The sequence below is a fragment of the Centropristis striata genome, chromosome 9, assembly GCF_030273125.1.
Source record: "Centropristis striata isolate RG_2023a ecotype Rhode Island chromosome 9, C.striata_1.0, whole genome shotgun sequence".
NCBI classification, from domain to species: Eukaryota; Metazoa; Chordata; class Actinopteri; order Perciformes; family Serranidae; genus Centropristis; species Centropristis striata.
Genome location: NC_081525.1, coordinates 12,872,782 through 12,888,626, shown reverse-complemented (window position 1 = coordinate 12,888,626; position 15,845 = coordinate 12,872,782). Strand labels below are relative to the sequence as shown.

General features: G+C 36.2%; 1 protein-coding gene across 1 annotated transcript in view; it reads right to left on the bottom strand.

Moving 5' to 3' along the window:
* The window catches only part of LOC131978137 (inactive N-acetylated-alpha-linked acidic dipeptidase-like protein 2), a 787,053-nt gene that overhangs the window by 452,206 nt on the left and 319,002 nt on the right, over window positions 1-15,845 (bottom strand). Inside the window, exons 4-5 of the mRNA XM_059341659.1 lie at window positions 12,556-12,724; window positions 9,965-10,126 (exon numbers count right to left, since the gene is read on the bottom strand). Coding sequence (XP_059197642.1) covers window positions 9,965-10,126; window positions 12,556-12,724 — 331 coding nt within the window. The remainder of the gene's footprint in view (window positions 1-9,964; window positions 10,127-12,555; window positions 12,725-15,845) is intronic.

Genomic DNA, 15,845 nt, shown 5'->3' with positions numbered 1-15,845 from the left:
AACTTTTTCATGCTAATTGAGTTCCTTTAAACACCTGTTTTTTTTCTAGGTGATCAAACAACTGTTTAATGGTTTTAATTTCCTGCTGGATACATTTTGACTCATATTTTGCATATGGATTATGTTCATGGACGTAAAGTCATAAATGACAGTTTTCAAATCAGGAAACATCATGATGTCACAGTGAAGTTAACCATTTAGATATAAAATGCCATTTTATTCCATTAAAATGTGTGTGAAATGTTGACATAATTGGCATATGCATTGTGAAGTAATGAACAAAAACATTTTGTGATGTCACACTGACTATGACCTTTGGCCAGGACAGTCTAACCATAATTGGGTCCAGACTTTTGTGCCAAATTAAAATAAAAAAATATCTGCAGGGGTTCCTCCAATATTGCATTCACGAGAATGGGACATACGTGAGGTTTAAGTGACCGTGAACCACCAAAATCATATCAGTTCATCCTTGAGTCCAAGTGGACTTTTGGACCAAAATTAAAGAACTTCTCTCCAAATGTTCCGAATATATTCTACATGAAAATTGGACGGATGTGAGGTCAAGGTGATTTTAAACTTTGCCCTTGTCTACCAAAATCGAATCAGTTCATCCTTGAGTCCAAGTGGACTCTTGGACCAAAATTTAAGAACTTCTCTCCAGATGTTCCGGATAAATTTTACATGAGAATTGAAAGAAGTTTGCTGACAAATTGTGTTCACTAGAATGGGAATGAGTGATGTATGGACAGATGAACAGCCCAGGTGGACAACCCTCAGTGCTGCTGAGGAATAAAAATGTTTGCAGAGGGTCCCAAGTGTTGATCAATGGTTTTATGTTCCCAGTATAAAGGCAAGATGGTTAGCATTAACAGGAATAGCTACCATAGCTTAATAGACAATTGAAAGAGCACCGTCTGGAAATAAACCATCTTCAAACTTCACCAACACAAAATAGTCACAGACACATTGTTTTTAGTATAAAGCTATGCATATTTCAGTTCTGATTGAGCTAAAAAAGGCCAGACAATCTGAATTGTCCAAAAATGTGTGATCAATGGCTGGCACTGATTTGCATTGTCCCGTCTGAAAACAAAAATAAAGTTGTTGGGTTTTTTTTACATAACTTCCATGGCTCACGTTTTTGTGAATCAAGTTTTCACTTCCAGCATTTATGTACATCTATTTACCTTTTAAACTGTCTTTTATGTTTGTGCCTTTTTTAGAACACTATGCTCATTTTGACAAACGCCCAAATAAGTTGTTATGGATGGTGTTGACAAGCGGTCTATTCTGTTGTTTAGGTTGGAGATCTTCCAATGTTAATTTCATTTGGTGCAACAAATTGGAGGTGGTGGCTTTTTAGTGGGTAATCTAAATGTAAAATTAAAACACACACACACACACACACACACACACAAACACATGCGTACACTTAGAAGGAAGCAGTTTCTATAACAAACATTTAGCTCTATAATCCATCTTGTCTTTGGTCAAATGAGGTCCATGTTGTGCTGCATTTGTAGTATGTATGTCTCCGGTTTAAACAGAAAAGTTGAGGAACACACAAAGAATGCACTGCAGCAGCACTGCAACCACAACAAGATAGTGATCCATGACACTACTTGTCCTGGTGCCAGCACAGCAAGATCCATATCAGCTGGATAAAGATTTGTCACCCAGAGACATCATCGAGTCAGAATCAGTAGCAACCACAGCCTGTGGTGCCATCTTAAAACAAACTAAATGTTCACATTTGAGATATATGTGTGGGACTATATGCAGAAAAACAAAGCCATATAATGCTCTGATGCACTCCTCTATAGATGTAAGAGTGAATTTATTACAGTAGTATAATTAGCAGGGAGATAAGTATTAGACAGGCAAAGATACCAGCAGTGGGAAAGCATCTTCCTGGGATTTGAACTTAATCCAGTTTCTCTTAAAGTAGCTCTACATGCTTTACACACCTCTTTGAAGTTTAAATTGATAAAGAATTGGATGGATAAAGTTTCTACAGTGACGAGCTGGAAAAAAAGCATGCGTTTTGCCTTGACACCCCTATTGAAAGGAGAAAAAAAACATTGGAGGCCCTTTGCCTGAGAAACAAGGTAAAGAGGGAAATATGAAATAATAAAAACAAGCAGAAGTCATCTATCTGTGTTAAAGACGGTCTCTCTATTCCAAACACATGTTGAGTGTCATCTGAATATGGAGCTACTCAAGCAGACACAACAATCACTTAATCAATCACAAATTGAGAATCCCACAAACCAAACAGCAATTAATTCACACACAGACATTTCCCCTGTCTAGTCATGCAAATCTGTTAAAATATGCTCCCCCACTGTCTCCTTAGTCCCCCCATTTCTCTTAGGTCTTTTCTGTCTTCATAGCTCCTTTTATGTGTCTATTTCACTTTCTCACTCTCGCTTCTCTTTTCCCAGACTCAACACAAAGTAACTCAGGCAGCTTTATTTCTCTTATTTTCTGTGACTGATAAAGTAAATAATAGAATTATGAGGCTTACGGAAAACTTACAGCTTTGAAACAATACAGAGGAACATGTTTTGTTAACTGAATGAAAGAGCCAGCCCATTATAAGAGTCAGAATTAGTCCAGGGGCATCTGTTGACTAAACCTAAACCTATGTTGAATATTACCTTCAACCCATTATATGCATCCTCCCACATAAACTCAACACATCCTCACAAATATCCCCATATATGTTGGATATTGATGCACCCTTTAGTGTCTGTGAGTCTCGTTGCCTCAATATAACTGTCAAAAGTTTGGACACACCTTCTTATGGTTTTTCTTTATTTTTATTATATTTTCTGCATTGTAGATTAATATTAAAGACATGATGGAACACATGGAAACAAAAAACAAACCAGAATATGTTTTATATTTAAGATTCGTAAATCACAGTAGCCTTTAACCTTTTGACTTGATGGTCTCAAACACATCAAGAAGACAAGAAATTCCACTAAGGAACTCTTTACCTGGTAACTGAAACCATTGTTTAACACTTTTTTGTTGACTACATAATTCCATATGTTTTCCTTCATAGTTCAAATGTCTTCTGCATTAACCTACAATGTTTAAAATAACAAAAATAAAGAAAACCATTGAATGAGAAGGTGTGTCCAAACGTTGACTGGTACCGCACGTGCAGAAATTAATTTACAGATTATTGGAGCTGGCCCTCAATCCTCAAAAACATTTTTTACGTAATTTGCGGTACTCATGTGACCCTTGTAAGTATTTCACTTCTGGCCTTTACATACATTTATTTACTGTTTAAACTGTCTTTTATAATGCCTAAACCTAGGTCACTGGTTTTCAAACATTAATCCACAGAAACTGCAGCATTTTTTACAACCACGAACCGTATGTGCATTTATGATGATGTGTGTGCTATTTTTAGATTGCGCTGCAGTATTGCAAGCCGCGAAACACGAGCCGCGTTACGTACATACATGTCGTAATGGGTGGTACTGACACAAGACCTCTTCTGTTGTTTAGGTTGACCCCCCTATGTTTCGGCTTACATTTAGACAAAACGCCAAGAGATGGTTTGTTATGGTTTTTAGTAGTGATGTGCCAATGAAGCCTCATGAAGCATTTTCTTTATTTTCTGAGCCCACTAGATGGCGCTCTATGTTCAGCAAAGGACTATAAGCACAATTAATTAGTATTGCTTGAGCCTTTTTCTTTAAACTAAGAGCACCATCTAGTGGGCTCACAAAATAGAGAAAATGCTTCATGAGGCTTCATTAGCACATCACTAGTTTTTAGAGCAGATTTTTTAAAGATAATTCATAACATATAACATGTACTTCTGTTCAGCACTTTAACGGGACTAACATTGAATTGTTATGTTCTCTGCTACTGAAAAATTGTTTATTAGTAGGTAATTGGTATTATTACATTGCAAATCGTCCACGTTTTAAGACATGAAACAGCCGTCTTGTACAGCTTGAGGTGACAGTGTTCAATGGCTTTAATCAAGAGCAACAGTTTTAACTGCTTTTGACTGTCAATCAAATCCCCACAGTCATGTGTTGATGTGCAAAATTATTCACAACCAAATGATTTGCATTCAGAAACATGTTACAAAAACAAATTGAAAACACATTTCACAATCAACACACACATTTAGTAGCAGTTAAGTCATGCCAAATCATAAATTGGTCTGTTTGCTCTCTGACCACAAACAAAAATTCATTCAGAAGATAAACTGAAGTCATTATGGCAGATGTCAAACGATAAATCTCTTACAAGATCCTCATTTGGTGACCTTGGTAGCATGTACGCATCATCATAGTGCAGGGATTTTCCCTCGAGTAGAAAACACAATTATTATTTGACAGCAAACATTTCCTCCCATTTGTCCTGCTGTTAAAGAGACCTCGTCTGTCTTTTGTTTCTACCTTCCATTTATTTATGACAGACAGGAACCTGTTGTAGTCCCAACTAATAATGCGTGTAAACTGCTATTACTTTCTTAGGACTCTAGAGACGATAGAGAAAGCAACAGTGAAGGCTTCCTGTCAGTGATCAGAATGAACTTAGTAGAGGCCTTAACATCTAATTTCCCTTGTTGCATAGTTAATGTAAACCCCAAACTTACACCATGTATACACTTTGTATTGATAATCACTGTAAGATATCCATTTCCACCGCACTTATTCCCAGTGTTCGGGATAATGCATTACATTATGTGTCAGAGAACTCAGATTACTTTACTTATTTCATTAGTTTTGCAGATAAAGTAATCAGATACTAGTTATTTTCAAATAAGCCATCCGTTGCTATTACTCCATTCCTGACAAATTTACACTAGTGTTGGTAAAACGAAGCTTCGTGAACCATTTGCTTTATTTTCTGAGCCCACTAGATGGCACACTTTGTTTAAAAAAGGGCTGAAAACTCAATTACCATTGCTGAAGCCTTTTTTTTAAAAGCCAAGACCGCCATCTAGTGGAGTCAAAAAATAAAGCAAATGCTTCACAAAGCTTCGTTGTCCCAACACTAATTTACAATGTTTCTGTATATTTACGACAACTAAGATTCCAAAAAAGTTGGGACACTACTCTATAACGCATACAAAACAGAATGTCATAATTTGCTAATTCTTTGGAACACATATTTTCATTGAAAACTATACAAAGACGGTATATTTTAAGTTCAAACTGACTTTTGTTTTTTTAAAATATACACTGAATTCTGAATTTGATTCATTCTGTCTTCTTTTACATTTTGCACAGGATCACAATTCATTTGGAATTGGGGTTGTACCCTGTGGAGGGTAAAGTTAGCTGTATACAGTGCTGTAAACGCACTGACTGTGATACACTCCAGAAGTAAAAGTACTCTTTATGCAGAACGGACCCATTCAGGTTGTTTTATATGTGCTAAATATGTTATTAGTTAATTTTTATTGATGCATTTATGTAAGCAGCATTTTACTCTTTCAAGAAATCTTGAACTGAAAAGTAACTAAAGCTGTCAGCTAAATTGAGTGGAGTAAAAGGACAATTTATGCCTCAAAATGTTGTGGAGAAGAAGTATAAAGTTACATAAAATGGAAATACTCAAGTAAAGTACAAATGTATAAAAACTGTACTGAAGTATAGTACTTGAGGAAATGTATTTACATTCCACCACTGCCCAATATTGCTTATTCCATAGGCACAACAACAGTCATGCCTCTTTCTTGAACAATGTGAGGCTTCCATGAATGAACACTTACCCCACATTTATTACAATTAAAGTCCTGCAGCCTTCCCATTGGTTTTTAATATGGAAACAAAAAGATGAAAATATATAAATGAGGAAGTGTAAACTTAACTGCCATGAAAAAATTAAAATTCTTGGTCACAGCATCACTTGATACTGCTTGAGTGGATGCATATGTTGATTTTAATCTCTAATAAGATAATTAACTCATACAGTGTATGTGAATGGGGCTTATTGTGCAGTAAAGGTCAAATACAAGCCACAATAGTTCAAGGGGATGAAATAATAAAAGGTTGTATCTACCTTACTTCCATCTTAAAGTTGATACTGCGCCCCAACAGATATGGAGTACCAGAGGTCACAGATAAATAAATGATAATATATATGAATTACTTAAGGACCAGTTGGTGGAAAATAGAGCCATTTAATTTAATTAGTAACTGTCATCAAATAGAACAAATGATCCATCATCCTCACATATGGTAAAGATGTAGTATATGTAGGTCTTTGGCAGTTATAGATGGGTAGGTGGGGGTGCTGGCACCTTGAAATATAAATGTGAGAGAAAAAAATTAAAAGGTGTGGAAAACTCAGAGAGGGAAACCATGGTGACATGATTGTCTCAGTTCAGTGGCAAAGCCAGTTATCTCACAGAGACACATACACCCAGTCATCCTGTGATCCTTTGGCTTGGAGAAGGCAGCGTTCGGGTTGACAGAGGTTTTTATCAGTGTTGGGAAAAAAAAAGAATTGTGACCTGGTGGAGAGTCTTTATCTCTTGATTTTCCTGTCTCTCTATCTCTGCTTCCTCTGTGGATATACATACACTGAAAAAAGTGATTTTGACCCTTAGTAAACGTTACATATATTATTTAAGCATATTTTAATAGAAATTATGTGTTATTTAACTCCACTTATAAAATACATGTAATTTCAACATATATTTTCAGAATTATGAATATCTTATTTTATTTCATCCAAATTTCAATTTTTTTTGGTCAGTTTAGACTGTTCATTCCATCCTTATGATTGTGGTTGACAGAATCTGAGCAGTGTGTTTCTGCTTTTCTCTGTATCATATTAAAGTTGGTGGTCTCTCTGTCATGTATGATAGCTAAAAAATATTTAATTAGAATCAACTTAATGAAAAAAGGTACAATTTAAACAGAGTACAATATATTTAAAAAAACATACATAATTTATTTAAGTTCATTTAAAGTTTTGAGTAAATTTGAGCAAAATGAACTCAGGATAATTGACAAAGAATTACATAATATAATTTTTTTAAATTTACTTTAAATGTATAAGTACAGTCAACATTATTAAAAATATCTAGATTCAGAAAAAATTATGTCGTGCAACCACTTGTCATAATAAAATTATGTTCATTCAACAAAACATTTTTTTGAGTGTAGATACATGCCTGGCTATAAGGCAGACTGTTGATAATGGTGATTTGCGACTGAGACGGGCATCACACTTTTTGTCTGTATTCCTACGTCTGTGCCCCCCGTCCAGCCGAACTCGGCTCAAAATCAAAACAGTAGTGTGCTTTGCAACAACTCCATGTCCTTATTTTAGTACCTTTATCTGTAGTATTCACTTGCTGTATCACTGAATTAACAAGATAAAGTCCACCATCCTACATTTAAACCACAAAAGCAACCTATATGAGCATTTTCTGACTTCACTCCCCTATCTATTAGTATGTGATTTAGAAAAAAAATTACTGTCAGAAAATGCTATTTTATGAATTTTTTGGAGGAAAACTGCTTGGTGAAGTTTAACTGAAAAAAAATCATACACTGAATAAAAAGATTTTTTGGCTCTGTAATTATTATTTCAATCATCTATATAAATTCTACAAAGAAATGTGAATTCAGTGCTTTTACTTTAAAATAGCAGTTTTTCTTGTAGTGCATTACTTAGTGATTGTTTGTTATTATGTGTCCTCAGTTCTGTATGTAAATTGAATCATTTGTTCCAAGTGATATTCACTAAACCAGTTCACTGGCTTAATTATTTGATATTTCCAAGTAAAATGTAATTGAGGGACATCAGTCAATCTGCAATTTACTTGTGTATTTTCATAAAAAAACAGGTGGTTCTATAAAATAAATATTACTTAGAAACAGCCTGAGTAAAGATTACAAACACTTTCTGTGTGGAAAAACTTGCCGAGCTTTTTTAAAGTAAATGTCACTTGAATTTTTTTCAGTGTAGTTATAGTTCAAAAAGAAGAGTAGATTAGTTGAGGTCTGGAGAAGATTGTGGTCATGCTTATAGGAACCATCATTAACTGTTGGACACTTTGTATCTGTGGGTACAACAAGTTCTCAAACCTAAACGTCAGAAGAGGTTGTGTGTCAGTATCACCCATTACAACACATATGTATGTATTGCGGCTCGCGGTGCGGCGGCACGTTCTAAAGAGAGCACACACGTACGGTTCACGGTTGTAAAAAAGGCTGCTCTTTCTGTAGATTTTTGTAATAAAACCATTGACCTAGTTTTAGGGCCAAAAACGTCCTGTTAAGGCGTTATAAAAGACAGTTTAAACAGTAAATATAATTACGTATGTAAATGCTGGAAGTGCAGTAGTTACAAGGGTCACATGACTACCGTAAGTTACGTTAAAAAAAATGTGATTCACTTAAAAACTTAACTTAACTTAAAAACTTAAAAATGGTTTACTTATGTTTTCACACGGGACGTGAACCCCGCTCTCCTGGGTTGTGAACCGGCTGGTTGACGTTACTGGGTTCTCCTCGCTAATTCGCCTGAAATTCAAAATGTTCCCACACTACAACTGCTTTGGAACAAATTCCATTTATTCCACTAAATTTTCTGGAATTTTGCAGCCGTCGAGCCCCGCCTCCCACAGAGAGCAGGCTGACCGACATGACAGAAATTATGATGGCTAATGCAAACAAACACGCATGTAAACACCAATGTATCGAGTCCAGAAAAAAAACTATTGTGTCCATTTTATATATGAAACGATAAGTCGATATTGTATCATGACAGGCCTATTCGTGACCAATGTTATGTTTCTGTTAACCCGTACGGTACCATATAGAGGCCCTGTCCTCGCACTGTCAATACAGCCTTGAAAAATGGCCAAAAAATATTACATTTTATTTTAATTAAATATTAAATAATTAAATTATATTGTGGTTGCATTTTTGCAGAAAGAACATGCTCAGTGGTCTCCAGCATCAAAGTCAGATGATTTCTCTTCAGTTAAGCTTTGGCGAAGTTAAGGCAACTAAAATTACTTAGCTGATAAAGAAAAGACCATGGTTAAGGGGGAAAGGAAAAGTACTTGGTTGAGGTTAAGAAAAGATAATGGTGAGGGTTCAAAAGGTCCAGTGGTAGGAGATTATGAGTGAACAGTGGCTTGAGCATATAAATACACCTGTTAAGAGCTTTGTGTGTGTGTTTGTGTGTGTGTGTGTGTGTGTGTGAGTGGTTCACCTATTAATATGAGAGGCATTGTGTTTGCGTGAGGCAGTTATGAATTACAGACTAAACAGCACCTCATAGGCTTTGCCCCATTTACTGAAGTAATATTGTTGCTTATTGTTTTACATTCTTGCATAAATGCCACTTTCTACTCTACTGCATATCAATACAACACACTTGTTAGTCAACCAACTGCTGGAAGGAATTTCCCAAATCTAAATCCAAATTACAGTTGTAGGAACAAACATGCACCTTAAGATAACTCCCAAATTATTTTTTATTAAAAACGAACAAAATTGCACTACAAAGCAAATATTGTACCCCAAGAAAATAGTCAGTATATTGAATCGGTATATTTATTCACCCAATCTTAACTGATATATGCTTTTGGAATTTGTAAAGTAAATATAATTTGCGTTGTCTAGACGTTTGTTTACTCTTTTTCTGCCGCATACACATGAAAACTGAATCAATAAATAGAACAAATAAATTGGTTGGGGCAATCCGTCCATGCTGTAAGTTATTACATTTTAAATTTAAGCCTTGTGTTGTGCCTGCATTTTCTATTCAACAAGTCTTTGCAGCCACTTAGCACCTCGCTCTCACTGTGAAGCCAGCGCGTTTTGAAAAGGGCTCTTGAGTGAATGGATCTACACAGTGTCACATGCCTCTCACTGCCTTTGGTTCCACTTTTTGTCCACAACAAAAGTGTTAATCCTTTCAGTAAAAATATTCCTTTTTTAAAAGTGCTTACCTGTGAAGAGCATTTATCTTGTCAGCTGTGATTCTTCTCAGCAGCTCCTCCAGCAGGTCTGAGCTGTCAGAGGGATGAACAGGTGGTTTGGCAGCAGGTGTGTGAGTGAACCAGCCAATCAGGAGACCCAGAACAAAAAGCCCCAGCCCAGCCACAAAGTACCTGTATAGATCAAGTGAAAGGTCAAAAAGAATTCAACAGATTACATTATGCCAATTTACTCACTTTTATATTTGAAGCCTTCCATAAAACCTCACAGCACTCCTTAGTGGATGTAATGTGTTTAGGATAAGCTACTCCAGGGATGGGCAACTGGAGGCCCGGGGGCTGCATATGGCCCTCACCCTCACTTGAAGTGGCCCTCAGTACAACTACATGCATTTGAGTGTGAAATCTGAAAAAAAAAAAAAAAATCTTAAAATCTTAAAAATAATTTTGTCTCTTTTTTTCATTTTGTGTCTTTTTTTTTTGTAATTTTGTTTCTTTTTTGGTCATTTTGTGACTTTTTTAGAGTAATTTAGTGTTTGATCAGTCATTTTGTGTCTTTTCTTTGGTCATTTTGTGTCTTTTGTCAGTCATTTTGTGTCTTGTTTCTGTCATTTTGTGTCTTTTTTAAATAATTTAGTTTTTTTCTGTCATTTTGTCTTTTTTTTATTTTTATTTTTTACTAATTTTGTGTCTTTTTGTAAAAAAAAAACATTTTGATACTGTCTCCAGCGGCCCCCAGGTAATTTGAGTTTTGAGGCCAACATTTGTTGAAGCCTGATCAATGATATGTGGCAGGATCTTCATTAAAAGAATAGGATGACTCATCCACCTTATCAAACACCATCAAGGCACCATGTGTTTATTATGATTCAGAGGAGAGGATAATAGTTTTGCAGCATAACACCAGGGAACAAGCCACTCAATGCTATGGCCTTCTCCTGTATCACATTGATTCATTTTCCTGACCCTCTGTGACTAAATGAATTAAAATGTGGACTCAAGTGGCGCAGATACAGTTTCTCCTAAAATTACCTCTCTGTAGGATTATAGCAGTAAATAAAAGGTGGCTGGTGGTTGGGTCACCTAGCTCTGATGCCATCCTAATACTCCTTCCTCTGGAGGTGTATCAGATTCAACCAACTGGGTGAAAGCTACAAAACACAGATGATGCCAGCTGGGATGTATTTCCAAACTGGCATGGCAGCCAAGAAAGACTTGGAGGAAATTCTACAATGGAAATCAGGACCTCTGTTGCCACTAGTCTGACCTCTATATACAGTTAGACAATACTCCACAATCGTTTGAGTATTTTTTTTTTTACTTTTAAGTTAACTTTTAACTTATGAGCAAACATATGCCTTAATCAAAGGCTGGACATCACATCAGGGATGGGCAACTGGAGGCCCGGGGGCCCCATACGGCCCACCGCCTCACTTGAAGTGGCCCTCAGTACAACTACATGCATTTGAGCATGAAATCTTAAAAGTGCAGTGTAAAAATGCTCAAAATTACTTCTTGCAATTAATGTTGGTCTGTTGTTCTTGCACTGAAAAAAATAAATCACAGTAAGTGGTTATGTTTTATTTGCTTCAAACCTTTTGTATTATAAATGTTAAACCAACACATTAAAAGCGCATTCACACACTTTAAAATTAGGAAGATATTATAAAAACACTTGTTTAAAAATGTTAGCATTGGTTTAAATGAAGAAAATACAGCACTTTAATCTTGCCAAAACCTGCAAAAAACAGATTCAACTTTAAATTAAAGTCATGTCCTGCAGCTCACTTGCTGATGAAATTACACTTTACACTAACATACTGTATAGATTGTTTACATCCCGTTTTTATAAGAGCTTTGGTTACTGTTATACATGCATTTGAGCATGAAATATGTTAAGTTACTGCACTGCAAACAAGTTGCCCATCCCTGTATCACATCGACATCATCAGGTCACACCAACATGACAGCAATGACTGTAAATATTCCTCATGGTTATGGTATTTCTAATTCTGCTTCAACAGATCACTAAAACATATTCAAGTTGTACATATGGCCTACAGTACAATGGATGGATTGCTGAACAGGCCTACCAGGCAAAGGCACAAGCACAGGGGCCTAAAGTGTGACTTACTAAATGTCACTCAATGCAACACGAAACAACCAGGAAGAGGCTCAAAATTTCTACAAAGAAACATAAAACAACTACAAAGAGACAAAAAAAAAACACAAAGAGATGCAAAACAGTTGCTAAGAGATAGAAAGTGATATGCAAAGAAACACAAAGAGACAGGAAATTACTACAAAGAGATTCAAAGCATAAAGAAAGATTATGTAAAACGGGGAAAAAATACAAAAAGTGAGACAAAATTTAGTGAAGGTGGAGCTGGACGTTGTGGTTGGGGAGAGGGACGTCTGGAATGCCCTGCTTATCCTACTGCCCCCGCGACCCGGCCCCGGAAAAGCGGAGGAAAATAGATGGATGGATGGATGTTTATGGCCAGAGGCCCGTTGTCTCATAATCCACCCATGTACCGTGCCTGCAGCAGGGAATTTCAGACTTGAATTTTAAAAAGAAAACTTCAGCAATCTTCTTGAATTACCTGACTAGGAAGCAGTGGAGTCGTCGTTGGCCTTTGTGGCCTGGAGCCCTGGTGAAGTGAGAGATGTAGTTGGGATCTTCCTGGAGTCGTTCAAAGCGTCCATGTGGCGACACTGAGACAGACGGCTGGATGGGTTCCATCAGCTCAGGGTCGGGGTCAGGGCCGGGATCTGAGCACCATAAAGTCAGTGACAAATAGAAAAAACATTCTAACCCAACTATTAGGTTGATAATTAAGTATGGTTCATTGGTTTGTACATTTTTTATTTTGTATGTGCTTGTTTCTGTCTTGTATGCTTGTTTTACTTGCTGTTCAGCACTTTGTAGCATTTTGTTTTGAAAAGTGCTCTATAAATAAAGTTCATTATTAACTAATGATGTGCCAATGAAGCCTCATGAAGCATTTTCTTTATTTTCTAAAGATATTTTTTGACCATTTTTTGTGCTTTATTGATAGAGACAGAGGGGAAAGACATGAGGGAAAAGGCTCCGAGTCGGATTCGAACCCGGGCCGCCCGCTTACGAGGACAATCCCTCTATTTTTCTTTTTTTTCTGAGCCCACTAGATGGCGCTGTATGTTCAACAAAGGACTGAAAGCACAATTAATTACTATAGCTTGAGCCTTTTTCTTTAAACCAAGAGCACCATCCAGTGGGCTCAGAAAATAAAGAAAATGCTTCATGAGGCTTCATTGGCACATCACTACTAAATACACTCTTTGGTCTTTTCTACCAGAAGGGTAGTTATAGGTTGGTTACTGGTAACTTCCTAACAACAAACTCCAACTGTAATGCTGAAAACAAACTGTAAATGGGATATGAAATATAAACTTAATACTTATTTTTAAACGATGAGCTCACTTGCTTGAGAAGGCATTTGTGAGGATAGAAAACTACTACTGATACAGAACTCCAGGCACAATTCAAAACAGAGTCCTTCAAAGCTGAGGAACTCAAGTCTAGCTTTAGGGTACTTATGAAGTTTCTCTCTTTTGCAGCTGCTGGCAGTGGAAAACTTCTTACATTTTAAGCAGTATTTTTTTTTACACAGTGACAGGTTGCTTTAAATTATGTGTAAGGGTTTCTGAGGAACTTCTGTGCAAAACAGACTTTAAGATCATCAAAAGCGTGAGACAGACTTGCTTTGGCGCACTGGAGAAATCTACCAGCTTTGAGATAAATTACACAAAGAACCATGTGTTTATTATAGGCATGTTTGAGTCATACATGCAGCCGAAAAGGTCACACACACATACAAGCTCCGTCTTTACTATATTTGCATACAAATTAAGAATTAGCATAATTAGTTAACATAATACTTTTTACTCCTTAAACTGTATTTGTTTTGACAGTCATAAGCTGCAGGGTTCTCATTAATATGGGAAAATGTTTTATAAATAATTCACAAACTACATAGTACAGCACGATCAGTTTGTGAATTATTTATAATGACATCAATCAGACAGTTTTCATTTGTCCTGTTAGTAGACAAATGAATCACCTTTTCATAAACACATCGTATTGCATCAAGAAAGATCAGCATGCCTCACACACTATAATATTCACCTTCATGTATTAGGAGTTGTAAAATGACTATGGTGTCACAATGACATGTTCACAAAGAGTCTTTGGATTAAATTGCAATCATCAACTCTATGAATCTTGATGCTTTTATGCTATTTTTGGCAGGACTATCGAATGTACTCCAGTTTGGGCTGGGCGATTTGGACCAAAAGTCATATCCAGGCGGCAATCTCCGTGCCTGAGCATGGAGGCCACCAGGAAGTGCATAAAGCCTGCAATTCACCGAAAATTCCAGTAGGGGGTGCTAAGTTTGGCTGCAAAAGAAATCTGCCCATTCATTTCAGTGCTAAATTTGAAAACTTCTCACTTGATTTATTATCTCAGAAAAAATGTTCAGGGACAACATTATGGTCTCAATCGCTAGTAAAAAATCTTCTTCAAGACAATTTGATGTCAATAGTTCTAATAATGGCCCCATTTAGAAGAAAATAGAAGATAAAGAATCGTATGATTTGGGGCGTTTCTAGCTTTGATTGACAGGTCACTGACAAGGCGAGCCGTCACCAGGAGAGAAGCAGAGCGTAACGGCAATAAACGTGTCAATAAAGTTATATATAACGTTATATAGATAGAAAAGAGGACGTTTAGCGGTTTGGTCTCATAACTTTGACCCTTTCACACTATATTTTCCACTTAATGACAGTTTATTTGAACATTTTGTTCAGTAAAATGTCTTGTTCAGTGTTTGGTTGGACTAACAGACACTCCAAGGAGTCGCTGCTCAGTTTTCTGAGGTAAGAAAGATACATTTTGTTTTTGTTTTTTTGCTAGCCAAAACTAACATCCCAGTTAATGCTCCAGTTAATGCTAACATGAATAAGCAGCGGCTTCTCTCAGTCAGGTTGAGGTGTAGAGAGGCTGTAGTCAGTGATCAGATCCCTCGCGCTCCGCCACAGTCCAATTATGGTCTGCTCCGCGTATCGGAAACAAGATGGCGACGCAAGATGGCGACGAGTGTAACGCTGAACTCGAGGCTTCCAACGGGCAGTCCACAAACCAATGGGTGACGTCACGGTGACTACGTCCATTATTTATATACAGTCTATGGTCATATCCTGATATATTTAGGCTGAATATCGATATACAATATATATCCTGATATTTTTATCCCAAAGTGAGAGCAAATGTTCAGTCAAAGTCAAATATGACATGTCACAAGTAAACATAAATACTGTATAACAACAGGGGTACCTTTTTTTTTTCAAATCAAAGCTCCATAAAATGCACATTTAAATAAAAAAAAATCTTAAAAAAAAAAAAGCAGATATTGTGACAAAAATAAAAATACAAAGAAATAACAACAAAAGGAAGGTGCAAATTAGCGGCAAGGAAAAAAAAGAAAAAAGAAAGTAACTATGATATATATATGTGTATATATATATATATATATATATGTGTGTGTGTATATATATATATATATATATATATATATATATATACAGGGGTAGAAAGGGGAATGGTCGTATGGTCGTATATATATATATATATATACGACCATACGACCATAACATAAGAACTAAATATGAAAAACCCTAGTATGGGCAGCATCCATATATGAACAAAGAAAAAAAAAAAAACCTTATCGATATATGCGATATGGTCTAATTCCATATCGCATTTAGAAATATATCGATATATTTTTTATATCGATATATCGCCCAGCCCTAACTCCAGTAATTTTATCACAAGATTGGTCAAAAATATATT